The 22,243-nt window shown below is 44.4% G+C and overlaps 2 protein-coding genes across 5 annotated transcripts in view; both read left to right on the top strand.

The window, feature by feature from the left end:
• Positions 1-19,912, top strand: part of WDR44 (WD repeat domain 44) — a 39,410-nt gene extending 19,498 nt beyond the window's left edge. Inside the window, exons 14-21 of the mRNA XM_080365840.1 lie at positions 841-963; positions 1,923-2,114; positions 2,273-2,374; positions 3,655-3,770; positions 5,137-5,264; positions 5,972-6,103; positions 6,548-15,798; positions 16,433-19,912. Of these exons, the coding sequence (XP_080221966.1) occupies positions 841-963; positions 1,923-2,114; positions 2,273-2,374; positions 3,655-3,770; positions 5,137-5,264; positions 5,972-6,103; positions 6,548-6,642 (888 nt within the window). The 3' untranslated portion in view covers positions 6,643-15,798; positions 16,433-19,912. The remainder of the gene's footprint in view (positions 1-840; positions 964-1,922; positions 2,115-2,272; positions 2,375-3,654; positions 3,771-5,136; positions 5,265-5,971; positions 6,104-6,547; positions 15,799-16,432) is intronic.
• DOCK11 (dedicator of cytokinesis 11) overlaps positions 19,781-22,243 on the top strand; it is an 84,556-nt gene continuing 82,093 nt past the window's right edge. For all 4 annotated transcript variants that reach the window (XM_080365839.1, XM_080365837.1, XM_080365838.1 and 1 more), the window contains exon 1: positions 19,781-19,911. In XM_080365839.1, coding sequence (XP_080221965.1) covers positions 19,810-19,911 — 102 coding nt within the window. In that variant the 5' untranslated portion in view covers positions 19,781-19,809. The remainder of the gene's footprint in view (positions 19,912-22,243) is intronic.

Below are 22,243 nucleotides of genomic sequence, written 5' to 3'. Positions count from 1 at the left end.
AGCACCTTAATACAGACAGTTCTCTTGTTTTCATTGTTTTCTTTTGTCAATTGCCATTGGAACCGTACAACTAAACAATATGAAACAATCACTGGAGTTAAGAGAAAATGTTTGTAGAGAGCTTACTCCAGCTGAGATAGTTGGGATAAAATGAACAAATCTCTTGGGCTTGTGTCTTCAAACTTGTCTTAAAAAAATTAAGCTAGTAACAATTACAATTGTGTATTCAGTAGTGAAGTTAAATTGTTTAGAGTTGGAGGAATTTCCTTTGAGCTGTGTGATTTCTGATTTATGGTGTTACCACTCCTGTCTTTAGTATGCTTCACTGGTGTGTTTTTTGGGGTTTTTGGCAAAGTGCACAGATTCTAAAGTTGCTGAATATATACCTGTATCTTAAAATTAGAGAATTACCTGACAATTACCTTATGCTTAACTTTGAAAATTTTTCACATAAAGCTTATTCAGTTAATTCTCCTCATTGGAATACAGTTATAGTTTTAAGAACACAGTCTGGCTGAAGGATCTTAGGCAGGAGAGACTGTCACTCCTTCTCTGAAGCCTGTTGTGCTGTGTCTTCTCTGAATGCTTTAACTACTTTCCAAGTATTCATTTCCATTGACATTCTTCCAGAAATTTTTCTCTGTCTGAACATCAGTGTACTGGTCTTAGGGAAAGCACCGATCAGTAATGATAATTTGGATAAAACATTTTATCTGAAAGGATAAAATTAGGAATTTCATGTCAACAAAGAAATTGGTAAGGCTTTACCAATCAGATTGCTTTTGTATTTTCTGTTACTTTTCTGTCTGTTAATAACCATGGAACTCTCTTGTTTCACAGAATTACTTCTTGCTTTCTTCTTCTATGGACAAAACTGTCAGATTATGGCACATATCAAGAAGAGAATGTCTTTGCTGTTTCCAGCATATAGACTTTGTCACTGCTATAGCATTCCATCCAAGGGTAAGTGTAATCGCCTTCTTTCTTCTAGAGAGGCAGAATTTGATATTACAAGGGTTCCTTCCCCCTTTATTTTCAAGTAAATAATAATTGTTGAATAATAGAGCGTGTGTGCTTTAAAGATACTGCTACTGCATAATATTCTGGAACTTAAAAGTGTTTGTCTTCACTAAACTTTACTTGCAGTGTCCATTTGGTTTAACTGTTTGTAGGCATGATGTGGAAAGTGAGTTGTCTATTGGCTATAACATCATAGCTGGTATAGTTTTGAGTAACTTTGGAAATTCTGACTTTTCACAATGAGGGATATTGTAGTTAAATATTAGGGGGGGGGAAAGCAATAATGGAGTTAATCAGATTGTCCAGAGACCACGGAATCCCTGAGGATGTTTAAAGCTTAACAGGATATAACCCTTTACAGTCTGATCAAACTGTTGAGGCTGTCCTTGCTATAAGCAAGGGAGGTGGACCAAAAACCTCCAAAGATCCTTTCCCAACCTATCTTATTTTATGATTTAAAAAAACCCCCACACAGTCCTGTAATGAAGCTTCCTAATACAAAATTCAAGTAGAGGAAAAGCATTTTTCAGTGTTCTGTGAACATACACAACTGGTAGGTGTATGAGGAACTCTGAAAGGAGCTTTCAACTGCTGACAAGGTTAATGTTTTTCTAACTTGAGAGAGTAAAAAGTAAGTGTGGTAAGTGAACAATTTTCTCACTTGAGATATACACACTACAAGTGTGTTATCTTGTCAAAAATCTGTAAGAAATTGAACGCTTATTTACCAGTAATTTTAACATTGTCTTTTCAGCTGCTTTAAAGGTTATAATCAACTTACCTGAGAGTTCTTACTTGGAAGATTCTGGAGAGATGCTGTTTGGAAGTCGGGCGGGAAGGTTTTAAGGAAATTAGGGCATACTCATAGCACAAGTGGAGATTAATGTAGTGTGTCCTCTCAGGATGACAGGTACTTCTTAAGTGGTTCATTGGATGGGAAACTCCGACTCTGGAACATTCCTGACAAAAAAGTGGCATTATGGAATGAAGTAGATGGGCAGACAAAATTGATTACAGCTGCCAACTTCTGTCAGAATGGCAAATACGCAGTCATAGGTACATATGATGGAAGGTGCATCTTCTATGACACAGAGGTAAAAACTTCTTAAGACTGGGTATTTTTTCATGTTAAATAACAGATTTAAGAGTCATGCTTATTTAAATATCAAGAAACTAACCTATTTGAACTTGAAGCAAATTAAATTTTCTGCGCAATTATTTCAAGTCAGGATGTGTTTTAATATCTTCTCAGCACTTGAAGTACCATACACAAATACACGTGCGTTCTACCAGAGGCCGAAATAGAGTTGGAAGAAAAATCACTGGCATTGAACCCTTGCCTGGAGAAAATAAGGTACTGTCTGTCAGTGCAACTTTGGCCCAGTAGTGGAGTCTGATATTCATATCTAACGCTTATTAAATTTGTGCTGTCTTGTTTGTAGTCACTGACCTAAATCACAAGTCTTTTAACACTACTAAAATGGACACTAGTCTTTGCTGATTTAGTCTAATACAATACTAAATAGTAGTGAACCAGAAATATTTTTGTAAATGGCATTACGCTCTCATGAATGTAAAGGTGAGAAAATGCTTACAGATGGCTTTTGGCGAAAAATTCTTCGGCATAACTAACCCTTCTCAAATTTAATGTTTGTTTGGAAATGTATTTCGTACAGAAGCTGTTACCCAAACCAGTGTACTCCATTCTTCAGAATCAGTCCTTTTATTTAGCTTCAGTCTTCAACAGCTGTTATCACCTATATTGTATTTTTATCAATGACACAGAAATTACTTAATTCCAAAGATGTGCAGAAGATTCAGAAATCAATAGTGCCTTTGGGTTTGCATCAGTCGTAGTGCCTTTGCCTGTTAGATGATGTAATAAAACACAGCTCAGCATGAACTCTTTTGAAAACAGATAAGAAGTTCTGTAATCTGATGGTGATGGTGTTCCAAGAGTTGTCACAACTTTGTTGCATAAATTACTTGACTGCTATTCTGCTATACCCTTTTCTTAGTGTCATCTTGAGACTTACTGCTAACCTACAGTGTTCTCCACTTCTAAGATACCGTAAAAGGTCTAATCAGCTGAATGCCCCTATGCGTTTTGACAACCCTTTCATAGACTTCTCGGTTCCTTTTAAGTACATTTAAGCTTCTCATCTGGAAAACATGAAAAGGAAGCAAACTCATATCAACCAAGAAAAGCCTGGTTTGTTTATATAGCAGATAGTAGCCTCTGATCTGTGCTTCATGATGGATAGGTCATGACTGCAGAAATTTACTTAACTCGAAAGTTCTGCTATATTATTGTGGAATGTGCTCCAGAATAGCCTTTGCAAATTGATGACTGTTCTCGGGGCCCACATTTTACTTCAGTAAAGAGCAGTTGTTCTGGTTCAGATCAGCTGGGATGATCCTGACAGTGAAGTTGTGATCTGTCCGTTGACAGAAGAGAGAAAAATATTATTGTCCTGAATCCTGTTCTGCTTCTTTGGGCCTATTCTTTGTCTAGGTAACTGTTTTTTTTTTAATCAAAAGAACTGGAATTCTGGCTGTTTGAATGAAGTCTGTTGCTCCTTCTTGGGCATGCAAATGGTTTCCACTCCTAAATTTTATTTATTTCTTTTCTAGATACTAGTGACATCAAATGATTCCAGAATCAGATTGTATGACCTAAGAGATCTGTCTTTATCTATGAAATACAAAGGTTATGTCAACAGCAGCAGCCAAATCAAAGCCAGCTTTAGGTAAGACAGTATTACAACAATAGAGTTGTTGGATTTGGGAAATGCTGTGGCTGAAGTATATGAAGTTTTAAGTAATGTTTACTTTGATATGAAACTGATCCTCTGAAATGTCACTTGGCTCAGAACATAGAGGTAACAAAAGGCTCTGATCAAGAATGACAGCTGCCTATGAGCAGGGAGCTTCTGTGAATGAGTGAATCCTTCAACAGTCCATTACTGTTGCTGTAAACAGAGGAACTGTGCTAGAACTGGTGGGGCTGGGACACTGCATCTTTTCTATCCTCCATGATAAATAGGTTTTATTTCCTTAATTTTGTCAGGTATTGTTGCAGGTGGGTTGGTCACCCAACTGTTGCCCAAGCCTGTCGGTCACTGCCCGTGTATCATCACTGTCAGGAAACAGCCTGCAAATCTGAGTTGGGATTCTCTTTTTCTCTGTGCTGGCCTAAGATGCTTTTCTGAGTTTGAGTGTATTATTGTGACTATCATGGCAATACTGGGTTTTAAGGTAGTAAAAGAGAGGGGGTAAAAGGGGGAACAGAACAAAAACTCCTCTCCCTTCAGTCTTGCAGGAGCTCAAGGGGAAAAACGCTTGGGTATCTGTTTAACCTGGATGTTTGAGCAGGGGAGGATGGCAGTGCTTAAAGAATAATGCTAAGTTTAAACTCGACTGTCAGCTGTTGACCTTTGAAAGCATCTTTAAGGCTGACCCAGTATTTCACAGAATGACTGAGGTGAAAAGGGACCTCTGGAGGTCATCTTGTCCAACCCCCCTGCTGAAGATTAATTTCCCAAGTTAAGTCATCCCTACTTACAGGGCTGGAGCATAGTTAGTGATAGAGTTTAGGTATGTGGTATGCTCATGCAGTAGGTAAATTAAAAGTAAATACTTGAGATGGATTTGCAGGTACTGTTTTTCTCTGTCAGTGTGCATTATACAGTCATCTGGTTGCAATCTTGTTGAATGCCTTTCATCTTCTACCTGTGTAGATTATTTTTTTTTGCCCATGACTGTATTGTAAATAATTCCTGTTACAGTCTCAGATGTTTACACAAGTTTCATTTTCTTGTTGCTGAGTATAGATGTTAGACTAACTCTCTTCTGTGTCGGAAGCTGCAGGAGAACAGCTGCTGTGTGCTATTAGTGAGAACTATTTCTTTTGTCCTGAGGGAGAGCATCAAGAAACCTGCACGCACATTCATTTGAGGCCTAATTGTATTTTTGAGCTGCAGTCACTAAAGGATTAGTGTGAATTGTGAATTTGGCCTGATTGCGGTTGTAAAGCTGCAGGTCGTCTGGAGAGCTACTGTAATGGTTGCTTCAACAGCTAAGAAAAGTAATGTTTTTCTTTTTTTAACTTTTTAGCCATGACTTTACCTACATTGTAAGTGGTTCAGAAGATAAATATGTTTATATTTGGAGTACATACCATGACTTGAGTAAGTTTACATCTGTAAGAAGAGACCGTAATGACTTCTGGGAAGGCATTAAAGGTAAAAATCGGCTTTTGATCTTTGTTTTATCAAAGTGTATGTGATTTAAAATATTAAATACTTTTATATTTTAGTTTTTATTTGCTCAGCAGTGCTATTAATCTATTTGAACAAATTCTTAACATAGCAAGATGCCCTGTAACTGGTGCGTTTTCAGTAAGTGGACTGTCAGAAACCTTGTCCAGAGGAAACTCTACAGATGCGTGATTGGGATGGGAAGAGACAGTAGCTAAAAAGCTTGTCCAGAGATTCTGTATGAGATTCTGAATGAATGTAAGGTTTTGCTGGCAGAACTTGATTGTATAAGTGTAGAAATTAAAATAATTGTAATCCTTAGATCCCTTACAGATAAATGACTTTGAAAATAAGTGCAAGTTCTTTTTTTTTTGTTTATGGCAGTATTTCAGAAAAAGACCCCAAACCCAACTCTCTTATCTCCTACACACACACAGTGCTTTTGGGAAGTGTGGGGCTGTGTTTATATCAAACATGTTTTGGAGCTCCTGCCAGTTAGTTTTAGGCACTTACAGGAACTTCTGAGATCCATGAGTTTATAAAACAATGACAGTTGCTCCTTGAATGATGAGCTTACCTGGTGCCAGCAGCACTAAGATTCTTGGGTATTTACTAAAATTTATGCCTGCTATTCTTGTAAAATTAACAATTCCTTGAAATAAGGTAATCAAAATTGGATTGTCTTTCTGAAGCGCACAATGCAGTGGTTACATCTGCGATTTTTGCTCCCAATCCTGGTTTGATGGTGTCACTGGAAACTTCTGAAAAGCAAGAAACTGAAAGTAAGGGAGAAGATTCTGAAACATCAGATACCATACCCTCTGGTAGGTGTTTGAGATGAGCTCCACTTGATACCATGGTATGAAGAGAAAAAGATTATTAAGAATTGCAGTGTAGGACGGGGGGGGTTCTTGAGAAAAAAAGTCCTTGCAGTGGCATTGACATGTATTCCTACCTTATCAGTTGAACATTTTGGCAGCTGTTGCATTTTTAAAATCTGAGAATGTGAAGTGAGGGGCATAGCTGTTGTCCTGTGTACTTTAGAATTAGTCTTTTTACACCTGACGTGTAAAAAGGTAGAGCTGTACCAACATATAATGAAAAAAACTCCCTTTCCTAGAAATGCAGATGTTTCCTGTTCTCTAACCAATACATCAAGAAAGTGATAGAGGAAGAAGGGTGTCACAGTGATAGCTTGTCTTTTAATGAGAGCTTGATTTTTATGGTTTTGTTAGTGAACTAACAGTTTATTCTCTTTCCTTATTAAGGAGCTTTGAAGACAGATCACACAGAAGTGCTTTTATCAGCTGACTTTACTGGAGCAATCAAAGTCTTCATTAACAAAAAGAAATATGTATCTTAGTTGGTTTGCAACTGACAGCATAAAGCTATGGTACTGTGGGATTAAAATTCTATAAATAATGTGGGCAAAAGCAAAGTATCTAATATAATAATGTTACAGGCTGATTTATTTTTAAATCTTTATTTTAAGGCTACTTAAATATTGGATCTTTGGAAAGCAGTGTCTGCCTATTAACACCTGGGCTTGTAGAATAGAAAGGAATGTGTAAGAATAATCCTGCCAAACATTAGACTCTAAACTTTCTATGAACAGTTGTTTAGCAACGTAATTGTGAACCTGCACAGGTTTCTGCACGAAAACGTATTCACACATGTGTGTGCCTTGTGGTTACATGCACTAATTTGAACATGTATCAAAAGGATTTTAGTGCTGCATGTGGCCACTAGATGTCAGGAATGGGGATGGGAAGGGAAGGTTGGGAGATACGGCTGAAAAAATACTGAATGATCGTCTGATCTTTGCACAAAATTCCATTTGAGAAAGGTCTTGAATTTGTAGTAGCTATTGTTCAGAATTTTAAGTTATGCAAGTTTTTGATGGGTCAGCAACCATGTGTAAATGTTTTTATAAATTTCTCAACTTCAGGACGTGAAAATTTTTGTTGTCTTTTAATTGTTGTGGACTTTAGATTCCTTTCATATATATAATTTTTTGCACACTGGAGCACAATACTTGTGTAAAGAAGTCTCTCATTCCTTGTTCACGGGCACCAGGATATATTCACCTTCCAGACAAAATTAAGCTGCATTAGAAAGTTCTTATATTTTACAACTATGTAAAATAAACTGTTTACATTTTTTAAGCATTGTAGCTTAAAGTTTTAAGTTCTTCTCGTTTGTTTAGTGCCACTGAATTTTGAAAGTCTTTGTAAATATTCATATAAAATACCTATGAAGTAACATTCTGGGTATCATAACCCATGAAATGTTATTGATGGTAAAGTGTTTCAGAGAACAGATGTATCATTAAACTTGGTCACACACCTGGAAATTGTTGCTTCTTTTCCATTTTGATTCATAAATTTGCCTTTTGACTAAGTAGTTTTGATCTGTTTCTCAGATGATCTTGCATGTACTTGTTAGCTTTTGAATTCTACTTTTCCTGATCTTGTCACTTCTTTGTTGACAGCTTTCTTTCTGAAGTAGTGGGAAATAGAGTACTACCACAGATATTGAGTGGAATTAGGAGTAGTTATGTGATAGCTTAGTGTGAGGAGGAGTCTTAAAAAGTGCGTAAAGAAGCCTCTCCTTCCTGTTAATGAAAGAATGAAGGCATGGAAACGCAGGAAATCAGTCTCTGCTTAATTGTTTTCTACTCAGGTGAATTTGACCACGACTTCGCGTGAAATTGTCTTGAACAAGAAAGGCAGTTGCAAGGGGGTATATCATCAGACAAAATAAGCTAAAAAAAGGTACATTCGTATAAAATTATTTTCAGTTGACACACTTGGAGTAAGTTTGACTCTGATTTGAAAATACCTGTATAAATGAGACAAGCCAAACTCAAGATTTTTTTGTTACTTTGGGCTCCACTGAATTCACAGAAGTGAGGAGATGGCACAAGAAGACATTTGGGTTGTGACTCCAAAACTGAGTTTCTATGGTAGGTTATATATGTAAAAGATTGTAGTTGACTGTTATTGCTGTGAGCTGATCCCAGACACTTTTGGAGTTTGCTATAGATATTCTACGTGTTTAGTGACGTGCAAACTAAGAAGCTGCTTTGTGCAGTGCGAGCACCATCCTTTGCTTACAGGTACCTTCTCTCTAGTGTCTGCATATGGCCTTCCCATCTCTGGAACTAGAAGCGCAGACTGGAGGAAAAGGGATGTGGTCTTCACATTGTTTCTTTTGGGGTACGCTAATTTTTTTAGGTATGCTGTTGTCCCGTTCCTGCTTTCCCTATGTTACAGTTAAAATGGTAACTCCAAAAATTAGTAATGAATAACAGGAGGAAGGCACACTTACAATCTGATAAGAAGTACAGATAAGAGGATGGGTCCAAGCCCAGCTTTTCAGAGCAACTGAAGACCTGGCATCTGTCAACATGCAGTGTTTCATGTATATTTGGGACTAAGTGGGCTTCAGGAGGGATCCTGCAACAGTAATGGCATGCATCTTGGCAGGTTGTTTTAAATGTTCTATGCAAACAGTCTCTCTGTAACTTCTTAAAAAAACCCCAAACATTCAGATTATTAAGATTTAAACGACTGCTTTGGAGATCAGAGTTGAACTGTAGTTTTGCCTTGTAGCTGCCAGAAAGTCTATTAAGGTGTTGTGTTGGACCTGTTAAGTATTCGGGTGATCATTAAAAAAGGTTATTGTTGTTCGTTATCCAGGATCTTGTGCAGGCAGTAAACAAAGTTGATCTTGAGGAAGATGTTTGACTTCCATTTATCTTGGTATTTATGTTCTAGCACTCGCAGGTCCGGTGTTCCTCTGTAGTGACCTAGTATTCTTTATGCTTTTTCCCCAGCTGAATTGTGTTGCGTGTTTCTAACGGTTCAGAAGTCATAGTCTCTTTCCCTCTCCTTCCAAAAGTTACATCAGTTCAGTGGTGTTTGAGTCTCAGTGCTGCTGTGTCCTGTCTCATCTGCTACTGAGTCTTAAGGCTTGTCTGGTACCTTTCATAGCTGGGTTCTGCTTCTGTGTGGAGCCTCCAAGTTCTCCTTGCAGGTGAATGTCAAGTTGCAGGTAAAGGTCAGTTACTCTGCTGAGCCTGTTCCGTTCAGTCAAGTGCCTTCACTGTTTGTACATCAGGTATTGCCCTTGCACTGCAAAGTGATGTTCCCTCAAGCAAAACATGGGTGGAGGTATGTTAAAATAAAACACTTCCTCTTGTGCTGGAGGGTTTGTTTCTTTCTGGACTGCTTATTCCAAGGGCCTACGTAACATTTTGTTCTTTAACAAACATTGTTGACATCCATGTAATCCAAATTCTGCTTACAGAATATGACTGAGAATTGCTAGGAAGCAGAAATGAAGAATTGCCATTGTACAGGACCTTGGTGCAGGAGATGTCTGAATTAACACAGTTGCTTCCCAAGAATCAATAAAATAAGCTGATTGAAGTGTCATAGATCACTTGAACTCTTCCCTTTAACACCGAATTTCTACAGTAACTGGCTCCTCCCAGCTAGTTCTGGCAGCAAGCAGCTATGAATGGAAACAAAGCTGTTTCTCTACTACCTTTGTCTCTTTCAGTGCTGGGCACCCAGCCCAGTGCATGTGTAGAGGACAAAAACAACAGTTCAAGTAGATTAATAATGCTAAAATTTGATCTTTAAATGCTGCACAAGTCACGTTTTCTCAAGTTAAAAAGGGCGGGGGTATTTGGCTTTTTTGATTGGTGAGATTTTTTTGTTTTTTCACTGAAAGCTATGCTGAACGCAGCCATTGACGTGATGCTAACACTGTTACATATAAGAACATTAGCCAAAGACCTGGCAGAATTGATTTATCAGGCACAGGGAAAGTTGTTGTATGCTTTTTTGCCTGCCGTTAGCAATTTATTGCACGCATGTTCAGGAAAATGTTGGAAACTGGCTACTCTTCAAATTTGATTCCAAGTGAACTTGCAAGTATGAATGAATGCTAAGCTACTATCTTCTGAAGCAAACTTGCATGCTGTCTTTTTCTGGAATATCAAGCAAGACAAATTTATTTGTATTTTGTCAATGTCTGTTTTCTGTGCATTATCAATCATGTATATGTAACTGGAGAGAAATCTTGAGAACTGCATGTAAGCGCGTTGCTTAATTTTGTGAACGTGGGAACAGGCTTGGAAGGCTGTAGGGAACTGTTGACTAGTTCTGAGGATGTGGTACTGGAGTAGTGATTCTAGGTTCTTTATGCTAGTGGCTATAGCTGTTACTTCTGCTTTCCTGTTATTTTGCTAATAGTATTGGCCTGCTGCTGAGATGCTACAGAGGCTTTTCAGTTCATGTGATCAGAAACTGGTCTTTTTTTCCTGTATGTGCTTTAGCGACAGTGCTTCAGGCTTCTGTGTGGAAATCTGATCAGAACATAATGCTAAGTAAATGGAGCATGAAAAATAAGTGAAGCCAAGTGCCACAAACAAAAGAACATACAAAAAACCATTCAGAAAAAGACTGAGTTGAGTACTTGTTTAAGGCTGTGGGTATATTTTGCATAACTGCAGTAAGCATATGCTTAGAGCTGTGCAAATAAGTTTGTGCTTCCAATAACCGAAACTGCTTTGACGACTTCAGGATTCATACAGAAATTTAAGCATGTTCTTGACTACCCTCCTGAATAAAGGTTAGCATTATTTTACGGTGGTTATCAGAACAGCTTGTTACAGAATCGCACAATACTCAAGGTTCAGGGGGACCACTGGAGCTCTAGGCTGAGCTCAACCAGGGTCAGAGCAGGTTGCACAGGACTACGTCCAAGCTGGGCTTTTAATATCTCCAGGGATGGACACTCCACAATTTCCCTGGGTTACCTGTCCTGGTCAGGCTCCCACTAAGTGTTTTCTAGATGTCTGTCTGTCTTTTTCTACTTAGTCCCTCTGATTGTGTACTTAGATAAGTGTACTAATGCCATTTTTGTCTTTTTAGTCCTGCTAGGCTTTGCTTGGGTGAATTTGTGACTTAAGTTGTTCGGTTCTTCAGCAGGCTGTTTTTATGGAAGTAACTGCTAAATGGTCTGACACAAGGCTGAGGTCAGTTTTGATCAGTGTCTTTAACAGCCACTTTTCAGTGGGTTTAGGCTCAAGACTTAAATTTGTGGAAATCTCTGAAAGACCTTGCACAGTATATTCTCAAACTCGGCACTGCTGGAGCTTCCTCTAAACTGTTGCCAGTTAAAAGATTCTGCAGCCAGAGCCCTTGTTAACTATTACAGTATGCACATGCTCAGGAAGAAAACTCTTCTAAAACTTCCTGCAAAGTCAGTAAGCTCTTACTGAGGACATGCTTCTTGTAAGGTGTTACAGACATTCTGGGCTGCATTATCCACAGTGCTACTCAGATTGTACTTGGATTTGCTTGGGGGAGACTTGTGAAAGGTGGGGTTTGAGACTGCAGTAGTGGAGTTTTTCCCTAAACTACCCGGTGAGCTGGTAGCTTTTATGCTTGTACCAAGATGATGATGATTTTTCTAGTACTGGAGGCGAACACGGTGTCAGATGTGTTCTGTATTTCCCCAGTGTGTGTCCTATAGCTGCCAGGGTTGTCTGACTTCTCCAAAAACACATAATAATTCTTTGGTTCTGTTATCTGTCACCTGTTGCAGGTGTAGGTAAGATTCTTCTTACTTGCCCCAAACCATGTCAGTGTATTCCCAGTTATTATTTGACTCTCTACTTTTAATTTCTTCTGCAACAGAAACAAGTAATAATTGATGAACATGTTCATTTAATTAAGTAGCAGTATGTTACTTTGAGTTAGCCCAGCATTCTGCTACTTAAAGCACTGAACGGTTTTTAAGTCAAGTACAGATAGAGACAACAGGCTGACACTGTTCTATACCATCATTCTGTCTTGAACCCAGATTTATTTTTTTTTTTTTTTTTTACGGTAAAAGTTTACTAACCTTTGGCTTCAGTGGCAACTCAGGAAATTCTTACAAGACTTTCGGAAACCAGGTAGTATTTGACAAGCCCTCTGTAATGTGAATTTAATGTCAGGCTGCAGCATGATCTCTCTAAGCTATCCTTTGATTTCCTTGATTAACAATCTAATCCATGAATCTGTGTTTTCAAAAGTGTGAAAATCCTGCAGTTAGATTATCAATTAAGTGGGGCTTGTGCTTCTAGACACTTGGGTGCCTTGAGAGTAACATCTGCCTACCAGATCCTGAAGAACTGAAGTAAGCATGTTGTCATCTGTGAAGCACGAAAAGTCATAGGCAAAAAAGAAAACCACATCAGTAGGTAGAACTTAACCTCATCGGGCTTCCTCAGATGAGAACAGCCATCTCGTGAGACATGGGTGGGAGCTGCTGTCATACCTGCAAAACTGCTCTGCTTTGCTTTAGGACAGTGTCAGTTCTGCTGCTGTCACTGAAGCTGGGAAGTTTTTCTCTCTGGAAGGGAGAGATGGCTGCCTACAAGAATTCACTTCTGCCTTCAGTAGGAAAACCCCAACCAGCCATCGCTCTTCTACCTCTGAAGAAAGCTGTGGAAAGCCTGGGAGGGTAGCGGGGCTGCTGGCCAAGACTTTGTTCCTCCATGTGGAAAAGCGGCTCAGGAGTGCCATGGAGTTCTGGAATAAATATCAGAGCTGCTTTCAGACCAGACCACACTGCAACCTGTTCTGCCTACAGTTCCCTTGTCTGAGATCAGTGCCCTTCTGCATGCTGTGATAGAGCCAGGTCCTAAACCAACCAGCTCTTCATACCTACTTGACCTGTCTTGCTTCTGGGCTTGGTCAGACGTTCTCCTATGGAAGCATCCCCTTCAGAACTGGGCTTCAGCCATCGTCCTGCTTTCTTGTCTTCAGGGTGAAGACAAAGCATTGTTCTGCAGGAAAGAGCTCTGTAATGGATGAAGTGTCACACACCCCCTGGAGGGTCACATTTACACAAGACATTCAGAAAACAGACTTGGAAAGTTCCAGACCATTCCCTAGTGTTCCATGGGCAACACAACCTCAACTTCTGATGTATGTGTTCCTGCACAAGGAGCAGGAGATCCACATAGCTGCCCTTATAGCTCCTTGCTTTTGGTGTCTGGAAACAGATATTAAAGAGTAGTAACACAGTTCAGAAATTTTGAAAAGGTGAAAAATTCTTAAATTGGCCTGATTCAAGTGCAGTACTTCACACTGTAGAGCATACTGTGAAATAGGTTTTTTTTTAACTATGTTGACCCCTTCATACAGTTTTCCAGTTGGCCTAGCATTTCTGTACAAGGAAATAAACATCATCAAGGATATTTTTACTTCTTTCTTTTGCTTTTTCACACAGACTTGACCTGTAAAATACTTGGCTGAGATGAGGCAGCAATGTTATTTTGACCTCAAGTGGGATGTCCAGCAGCTGTGCATACCCTCCTCTTAACTGCTGTTGTCTTTGTCCGAGCTAGAGAGATGCTCATGGGAGTTGTGTGAGATGTTAATAATCCTCTTGTGTGGTAGTTACTGTAAACGATCTTTAAAGACTTCAAGCACAGGAAGATAAATAGGGGAGCTGGATTCTGCTTCGTTGCCGTATGGCTCTTTCTTAAACCAAAGCCTGGGCTTTCATACCGAACACCTCTGCTCAGGTTTGATCCAGGATGCAGGAAAGCGGGCCAGCATGAAAAGGAGCATTGCCAGCAGTGCAAGGGAGGTATCTTTTGCCTCTCCTCAGCACTGATGAGGCCACTGCTTAGTGGCCTCATCAGAGTGCAGTGCTGGGTTTCCCAGTACAAGAGACATGGACGTACTGGCGAGAGTCCAGCAAAGGGCTACTTGGGTAACGAAGAGCTTGGAGCATCTGACACATGGGAAGAGCCCTGGAGAGTTGGGGCTCTAAAGCCTGGAGAAAGGGCAGCTCGGGGGCATCTTACCCATATTTATAAATTCCTGATGGGTTAAAGACAACTCATGCAGACTCTTCACAATGGTATCCAGTGAAAGAGTAAGAGGCAGTGGGCACAAATTAAATAGGGTAAATTCCATTTAAACATAAGTGGGTTGTATGTGGGTTTTGGTTTTTTCCCCAAGTCAGGGTGGTCAAACACTAGAACAGACCAAACCTGTGCCCCTTGAAGTGTTCTCTCGTGGGCTCGATTTACCAGAGTTGTTCTTGCACCAGGGAAATGGTGTCTTTGCAATGTTCTGCTCGCTAGGGATGTAGATTGCCCAGCCAGCGAGACAGCCAGGGCAGCGCTGTTCCTGCGTGTGCGACCACGTTTGTGACATGCAGGTGCACGCAGCAGCTCCACAGCAGCTGTCAGTGCTCTCCGCTTGCACGGCGAGCCCGGTGGGTTCTGGCTGGCCCTCACCAACACCCATGTCTTGACCCCTCTCCCACGGTCTGGGTGTACAGAATACCTGAAGTGTTTGGGGGGGTTCTAGAAATTAAGAAGGGGAGATTTAGAGATATGCTGGAGTAGCTGTCCATCTAATTTGTAGTTCTGTATCTGAAAATAGTTAACACCAGATGTTTCAGAAGCAGCATGTCTCTCTGTTTCATTTTCTTAAATCAGATTTTATTATTAAGTATTTTATTTTCCAGGAACTAAACCTTGGGAGAGCTTCTATTTATTGTACTTCAACAAAATATAAAAGTCTGGTGGCCAATATTGTCTCTTCAAGGCTTATAGCTATACTAAGGACAGTGTGGTACGTTAAAGGGATTCACCATTATTGCTGGTTCCTCTTCGTGCTACTTCGGTGACCCTTAGTGCAAGGAGGAGTTCACCCGTAGTCTCTGCAGACCCTTGTGTGTTCTTCCATGAAGGTGGACGCTGTTGGGAGCTTACGGGATGCACCAGCAGCCATGGATGCAGTGCAGCTGCCATGACTGGCATCCCCAGAAGCTGAGGAAGGAGAACACAAGGAGCACGGCAGCCCTGGCATGCAGCACAGCAGTGTCTAATCCTGCTGAGCTGGGTACTCACCCGGAGGGTGCCCTTCTGGGGAAGGCAGCGCCTGGACTGGCATTCCTCCCATCTTCCAGGAGCTGTGCCTGAGCAATCCCGGGTAAGTCAGCGGAGGGCAGCCCTTTAACAGCAAGGGCTTCGTGGCCGTGGATTAAGCACCAGTTTACTGCTGCACAGCACCAGTTTACTGCTGCACAGCTGGAGCACGCTGCTTTCACAGGCACAGGCAAGCCAACAGTAACTAGCTGCTTACTGACAGTCCCAGTGCCACCTGCAGTGGTAAGGGACACAATTGGTAGGCAGGACTGATGGCACGCAGGCACTAACGGCAGGAGCTGTGGAGTCCAGCTGGCAGCTCTTGCCATATCCAGCTTTGCACGGTGTTTATAGCTGTCCTAGTGCCGTAGCTGGGCTTCCGAGCACACCAGAAGTGCTGGCTGGCTGCGTGTGTACCTAAGGAGCGATACCTGATCAGATTACCCAAATACATAGTTTTTCCCTTGCTTTGTCAGGAGGCACGAGCTACGCAAAAGCCATTGCTCAAGGAGTTCTTCGCTTGCGGACCCGTCGGCAGTCTGTGTCTTGGCTTTGGTATCGAGAGAGGTAAGTGTGCAGATGTGATTATAAAGCTACTTTTTTTCTTTCTCTTATACACATAAATCTCAAATACTTGAACTACAGTAAAACGTTACAGCTGTATCTCACTGGAACTTCCAAGCTGGGAAGCTGAAGACAGAATGGCATTTATAATCCTCTCCCTCCCCAGCAAAAAAGCGTGTCTGAATCGGGGTTACAGAGTCCTGCAGGTTTGCTGCCAGCATGCAGGCCCCTGTCCAATGGATTAATCACCTGCTTAAGGTTAATCACATAGTTAAGTATTTTTCTAGGATAGGCCCATTTGCAGGTGACAAAAAGGCCCACAGGTAACTGGTGAAGGCAGTGCGAAACAGGATGATTGCCTCATCCAAGATAAAAGGCACTGCATAACATGACTTGTGAGAAATAAAATTCTATAACCTGCCACTAACCCTTCAACTTTGGGAGGTTTTCATAGCTGGTCCAGGAATCCCCTATATATGGTTCCAGACCTTATATTGGCATCAGCTGCAAACTGATGTTAGCCAAAAAAACAGATTCTTCCTTAAGGCATCCTTGGTGGTATAATGCTACTGGTAAGTGGGAAAGTTTCTACTATCAGTCTAATATTATGTCCTCTGCAAATTTTGTTTTCTTGTAGTCTGTGCTGTCCACTAGATATGGGGAGGAGGTGGCAGGAGAGCTGTTTCACCCACGTTGGCTATACCTCCCAGCGTGTTCCCTCACTGGTCTCTGCAAGCTGGTGCTGCTGCTCAGCCTCTGATCAGCCAGGCAGGTGTGGCTGCCCCGATGGCTTGGAAGCAAACCCCAGGGGGTCTGAAGGCTGGAATAGATGTAAAGATGCATGTCTCTTTGCAGTTAGCTTGGGTTGCCTGACTATGCTGTTTTCTCTGGGAACATTGATTTCCAGGGTGGAAAGAAAGATTGTAGAGTGGCATCACCCCTGCCTTCCTTTGGCATCACCCCTGCCTTCCTTTCTCATCTCCTCCTTGGCTGCTGGTTGAAGCAACCTGGACAGCTCTTAGCCCACACCCCAATATCATGGGTTTTCACTATCAATACACATCATGCAAAACACTGACGTTTCTGCTGGTTTTATACCATCATGTCATTAATCTGAGCTTGCTGTAAGGTTGGTTCAGGTCTTTCAAAGTTGATAGTAAAAAGCTGGGAGTTTTGGATCAGCCAAGAGTTCCTTTTTGCCTGTGAACTCCATGTTGTCTCAGCAGACCCACTTCTTTTCCTTTCTTTTTATTTTTCTTCCCTCGCATTGATATTTATGTATTATTGAAGTTTCCTTTTGGGTTGGGTGGGTCATAAAGCCTGTCTGGTAGCAGAGCACGTTCCTGTTGAATTTGATTCTTTCCTCAGAAGAGGAATTCCCTGCCTGAACTTTGTGAGTAGAGGGTGACAAAGAAGCAGGGAAGTGCTGCCTGCCCTAAGGACAGTCTCAGCCTGCAGCAAAGACTGTCTTCAGAGAATCTGGTGTTCATTGCTGTTCCTGGGCTTCCAATATGTGCATGTGCTTGGGAAAAGGGCAGTAAATCCATCAGCCTGTCAGCTGGAGAGCGTGATGCTCAGAGCTCTTGATTGAATCAGCTAAAGGCAAAAGAGAAGCTGCAGTTGTGTACATGGGAAGAAAGCAGAAGTGATTTCACTGATGCTTCTGTTTTGGAAAGGCCTGGATAGAAATGACAAGAGAGGCTTCAAGGCTCTAGTCTCAGTGAAGAGGTGAAAATGTTAGCACAGTTGAGTTTGTGCGTTCCGTGGCAGGCTGAGTTCAAGAATGTTTGGTTGTCTGAAGCAGTACCATTCCTCAGCACCTCAGAATGCCCCTGCATGCTCTTGGGCGCCTTTCTTATGCTGATAAACCATTACTGGCCTTTCTTCCCTGTGAAAAAGGAGATGAAAACCACAGTCCTTGCAACTTTGGGCTTGTCTTGTCACAGCAGTTCCACAGCTGCTGTTGTCTTGCCTCTCTTTGTGCTTGAGACTCTTATTCTGATGTTTGGCCTTCCTGAGAGGGAGTCACAGCTTTCTGCATGTTGTTTTCATGTGATGTGTCCTTTCCATTGCTTCTATTTTCCTTTTGTTTTCATGCTTAGCTCCAAAAAACAGCCTCACTGTTCACTGCTCTTCCATGGCTGTTTGGCTTAGTTGAGTGGGATGCTGATGGGCAGCTGATCAGATGCAGCCCCCCCCAGCAGCAAACCAAGCTCCTAACCTTAGTACGAACTTTTTCCTTCTGGCTGGATAAACAAGGGGTGAGTGCACTGGGAATGATTTTATTTCTTGTCAAGTGACCCGTCACAGCACTCTTCTCCACCCCTTGGCAAACACACCAGTTCCTGGGGCCGTTCCTAATGGAGCAAACCGAAGGCAGAACTGGCGTTGCCCATTAAGTATTGACCTCTGGTAGCTGGTGGTGTTCTGGTTTGTGCCCTCCTGCAGTGCCCAGCCTGCTCGGAGGCACCACAGGGCCAGGGGCTGTCCCCCGTAGGCAGGGCTACCCCGTTGTGCTATGAGCGGCATTGTGCTACCTGTCCCTTCACGGCCAGGTGATTGAGACCTCATGATTTTACTTAACGGTGTAGCTACAGCCCAGTTCCTCACAGTGCAGTCACTGGGGCTGTATGGTATGATAATTTGAAGTGGTTGGTAAAATGTCTGCAAGAATGCGTATGGGTGTGGGGATAAGGAAGTGAACCTCGGCGTGCTGCAGCTGAAATTGCGTGTCATAATGGTTTTTTTGCTTCTTAACACAGATTTGGAAAAGCTTTGTTTACGACAGTGCTAATTCTCCAGCTCATAAACTTTTTTTTTCTGTCCTTCATCTAACAGATACTTGATAATTAACAATAAACTTGTAAATTTGTTTTGCCTCTGGTGTAAAAGAATCAGAGCAATGTTAAATACGAAGCGGTATCTGCTGCCCCTTCAGTGAACTGCTAAAAAGCAGAACATTAACTGGCTTGCGTGCTTTGGAAGTCACAAATAACATTTGGAATGGTTTGGATCATAATAGCTGTATTCATTACCCCCTACAGATTGGCTCTCTTAATCGAAACAATTTCTCTATATGCTGTGTGACTTACGGCATGCCTGTAATTCCAGCAAGGTCCTTGTAGATAGTATTGAGCAGCTGTATGGCAGAGTATGACTAAACGGCAACTCTATCTAATGCAGCATCTTGCTGTAAAGACACAGCACAAAGTAAAAGAAATTTAAGAAGTAAGGCTTTCATGTACGGAATGTAAGGATCTATTATAATTTCCCAATCACCGTCCTTAAAAACAGTGCACAATGACAAAGTAACAAGGGCTTGGAATTAACTTCAGGCCTAAGGAACCTTCCTTCCACATCCTTACTTCTTGCTTTTGCAGCCGGGCAGGCACAGGGGGCCGTGGCCTCTATAAGCGAAGCGCTTTCCTATAGCAAGTCCTATAGGTTGGAGACGCTCGGGGGTAAGAGCTGGTCCCGGATCTGGTTTAGCCGTGCAGGAACCGGGCGAGTGCAGCAGGGACACACCTCGGGCAGCGCTGCGCCGAGCCCACCGGGGCCAGAGCGGCAGGTCTCCGCCGGGGCAGCGACCCCTCCCCGGCGGCAGCGCGGCACCGGCGCGCCGTAGCTGCGGCTGCAGGCCGGTGCCTGGGGACACACACGGGGACCGCCCCCCCAGCCGCACGGTGCCCCTCGGGGCACGCTGGGGCCGCGTCCCTGCAGCTCCGTCCGGGGAGCGTCCCCCCCCAACGCCCGGCAGCGCCCGGCTGCGGCACCGCACCAACCCGGCCGCCCCCCGCCGGGCCCGGGGCTTTGTGCGGAGGCGGGGGGCGCGGCACCTGCGGCGGGGACAAAGCGGGGCCGGCAGCCGGAGCGGGGCGGGCCGAGCCGGGGACCCTCCCCGGGCCCGCCCGGCGCTGGGCGGCTCCGCCCGCCCGGCCCCGCCGCGCCCGCCGGCAGGGAGGCAGCGGCTCGGCTCGGCGCGGCCCCGCGGCGCTCGGCGCGGACCATGTCGCCATGTCGGAAGTGAGGAAGTTCACGAAGCGGCTCAGCAAGCCGGGCACGGCGGCCGAGCTGCGGCAGAGCGTGTCGGAGGCGGTGCGGGGCTCCCTGGTGCTGGTGAGCGGCGGGGCCGCGGGGGGACCCCGGCGGTACCTTGGGCAGCTCCCGGGCGGCGGCGGGCAGGGGACGCGCCGAGCCGGGGGAGAGGGGAAGGGGAGGGGGCAGAGCTCGGGGGGGCTGCGCAGGGTGTGGGGAAAGGGCAGAGCTCGGGGGGGGCTGCGTAGGGCAGGGGGTGGAGAGGGGGCAGAGCTCGGGGAGGCTGCGCAGGGCGGGGGATGCGCCGGGCAGAGGCTGGGGAAGGGGCAGAACTCGGTAGGGAAGGACCGGGAAGGGGCTGGGGAAGAGGGAGAGCTCGGAGGGGATGCGCAGGGCAGGGGATGGGGAAGGGGCAGAGTTCGGAGGGGGCTGCGCAGGGCGGGGTATGGGGAAGGGGCAGAGCTCGGTGGGGAAGGACCGGGCAGGGGCAGCATTCCCCCTTTGTGTTCCGCTCCCTGTGCCTTGTGCCGTGCCATCCCACCTGCCGGCACCGTGCCCCTCCGGGCGCAGCTCAGCGCCGTGAGGATCGCGGGGAAGCGGCGCTTTGGCCGCTTTTGGGGGTTCATTGGTGCCTGTGCGGGGGTTCAGGAGCATCCGTGCGGGGCGCCGAGCAGGCGTGTAACGGGGCGCACCTGGCACAGGGCGCAGGCAGCGTCACACCGCGAAATAAACAGGGCAGGACTGAAGGGCACGGCCTGGCAAGGTGAGACGTGGGCACTGGCGCAAGCCGGGAGTGCGATGTATCCCGGGAATCACGCTCGGATGTCTGGGGCGAAAGCCACGTGCTTCCTCAGATGCTCCATCCCCGAGTGTGGGATGCTGCAGCAGGTTGTCTTTGTTGTGCACACAGCTGTGCGGTCCTGGGCGCTCTGCCCTGGCTGGGTGTTGCTGGCGGTTCAGAGCTTCCCTGGGCTTTGTTGGATGTGTTTCACTTTGCTCATTGAATTACTCTAGCGTGTAATCAACTTTGACCTTGATTTTGACGGAAGGTTAGTCAATGGGATGTGCAGAAAGTGCAGCACAAGTTGGGCAAATAATTCCTGCAAGTTCTCTACTGTCAGATTAAACGGTACGTGCTGTTAAACAAAAGGAGGTGTTTAAACGATTCTTTTAAAAAGAGAGTTTTCTTGTAAACTTACTGATTTCTAAAGCTGAAAAAAGCTATGATGATAATCCAGTCTGATTTCCTAGCACCGTGGCTATTGCTTCCTATGTGCAGTTGTTCAGGGATCCTTACAGGCTTTCCCTCTTTCATAAACAGTACATAGGGACAAATGCTTTGTGCAAGCTGATGGAGCCTCTCATTAAAAATGAAATTGTTTGTATAGGACATGAAGAGCTTTGGTATCCTACAAGGCATATGGTTACTCGGTGCTTGTGCCAGATGCCTTATGTTGAAAAGGTAAGGGATGGGTGGGACTGCAGATGAAAATAAATAAAACCTTGCCAAAAACCCACTGGAGCTGGCAGAGTCCATCAGCATCCATCAGCAGCCTCTCTCTTTCTGATCTTCTCTAAGGTTTCATAGCCCACACCGTCCCTGCCAACTTCTCTGACAGGCAACGCCCCCCCCCCCCCCCCCCCCCCCCCCCCCCCCCCCCCCGAGCTGCTGTGCTGTTTAGCATGTTTGTGGCCAAGCACCGGAGGAGGGTGAGGGCAGGTGTCTCTGATTCCTGAGTCTTGGCGCAGTTTCCTGCTTTTGATAGTCCAGCAGCAAAGGATAAATCCCAGCACTTCTGCACCACTAGGAAGAGCCATAAGACACTGCAGTGTTCGGGGAGTGGGGAAGGAGGTGGCATAAGCTTATAGGACTGTCTCAGCACTTTGGCCACCCTCAGTGATTAAGGATGAGGCTCGTGCTTCCTAGATTGCTCCAAGAGAAGGGTGGTTCCTCTCCATCTACCAGGTCATTGTGCTTGCAAGGAAAGGATATCTGAGCACTGGTGTGCCGGCTCTCGGGAGAGTGAAGGTGTCCTGGGAAACCATGGTGGGGAGTGGTGGAGAGAGGGGGAGGCTGAAAAGCCACCGTTTCTGATCCTGCTCCCAAAGTGAGGCTCAGCCTTGGCACTGATGAGCTGGGGAGCTGCAGAGCATGGTGTGAGCGCATTGCGTGGTGTGAGTGCATCCCCTGCCCCACTGCCCCCTCCTCACCATGGGCAGAGCGGGGGAGATTGAGGGCCCCAGCATCAGGTGTGTGCCAGCAGGCTGCAGTCCCGGCTGTGCCTCGCCCTGGGACAGCGCTGAGCTCACTGGTGCCCCTGGGAGGCAGGGGGTGGTCGGTGGGTATGTGGGGAGCAGGGGCCGCTGCTTGGTAAATGGATGGAGCAGGCTGGCAGCATGCGGTGCTGTGCGT

This window comes from Falco punctatus (assembly GCF_963210335.1).
Source record: "Falco punctatus genome assembly, chromosome: 15".
In the NCBI taxonomy this organism is placed as follows: domain Eukaryota; kingdom Metazoa; phylum Chordata; class Aves; order Falconiformes; family Falconidae; genus Falco; species Falco punctatus.
This window is presented reverse-complemented; position numbering and strand designations above follow the sequence as displayed.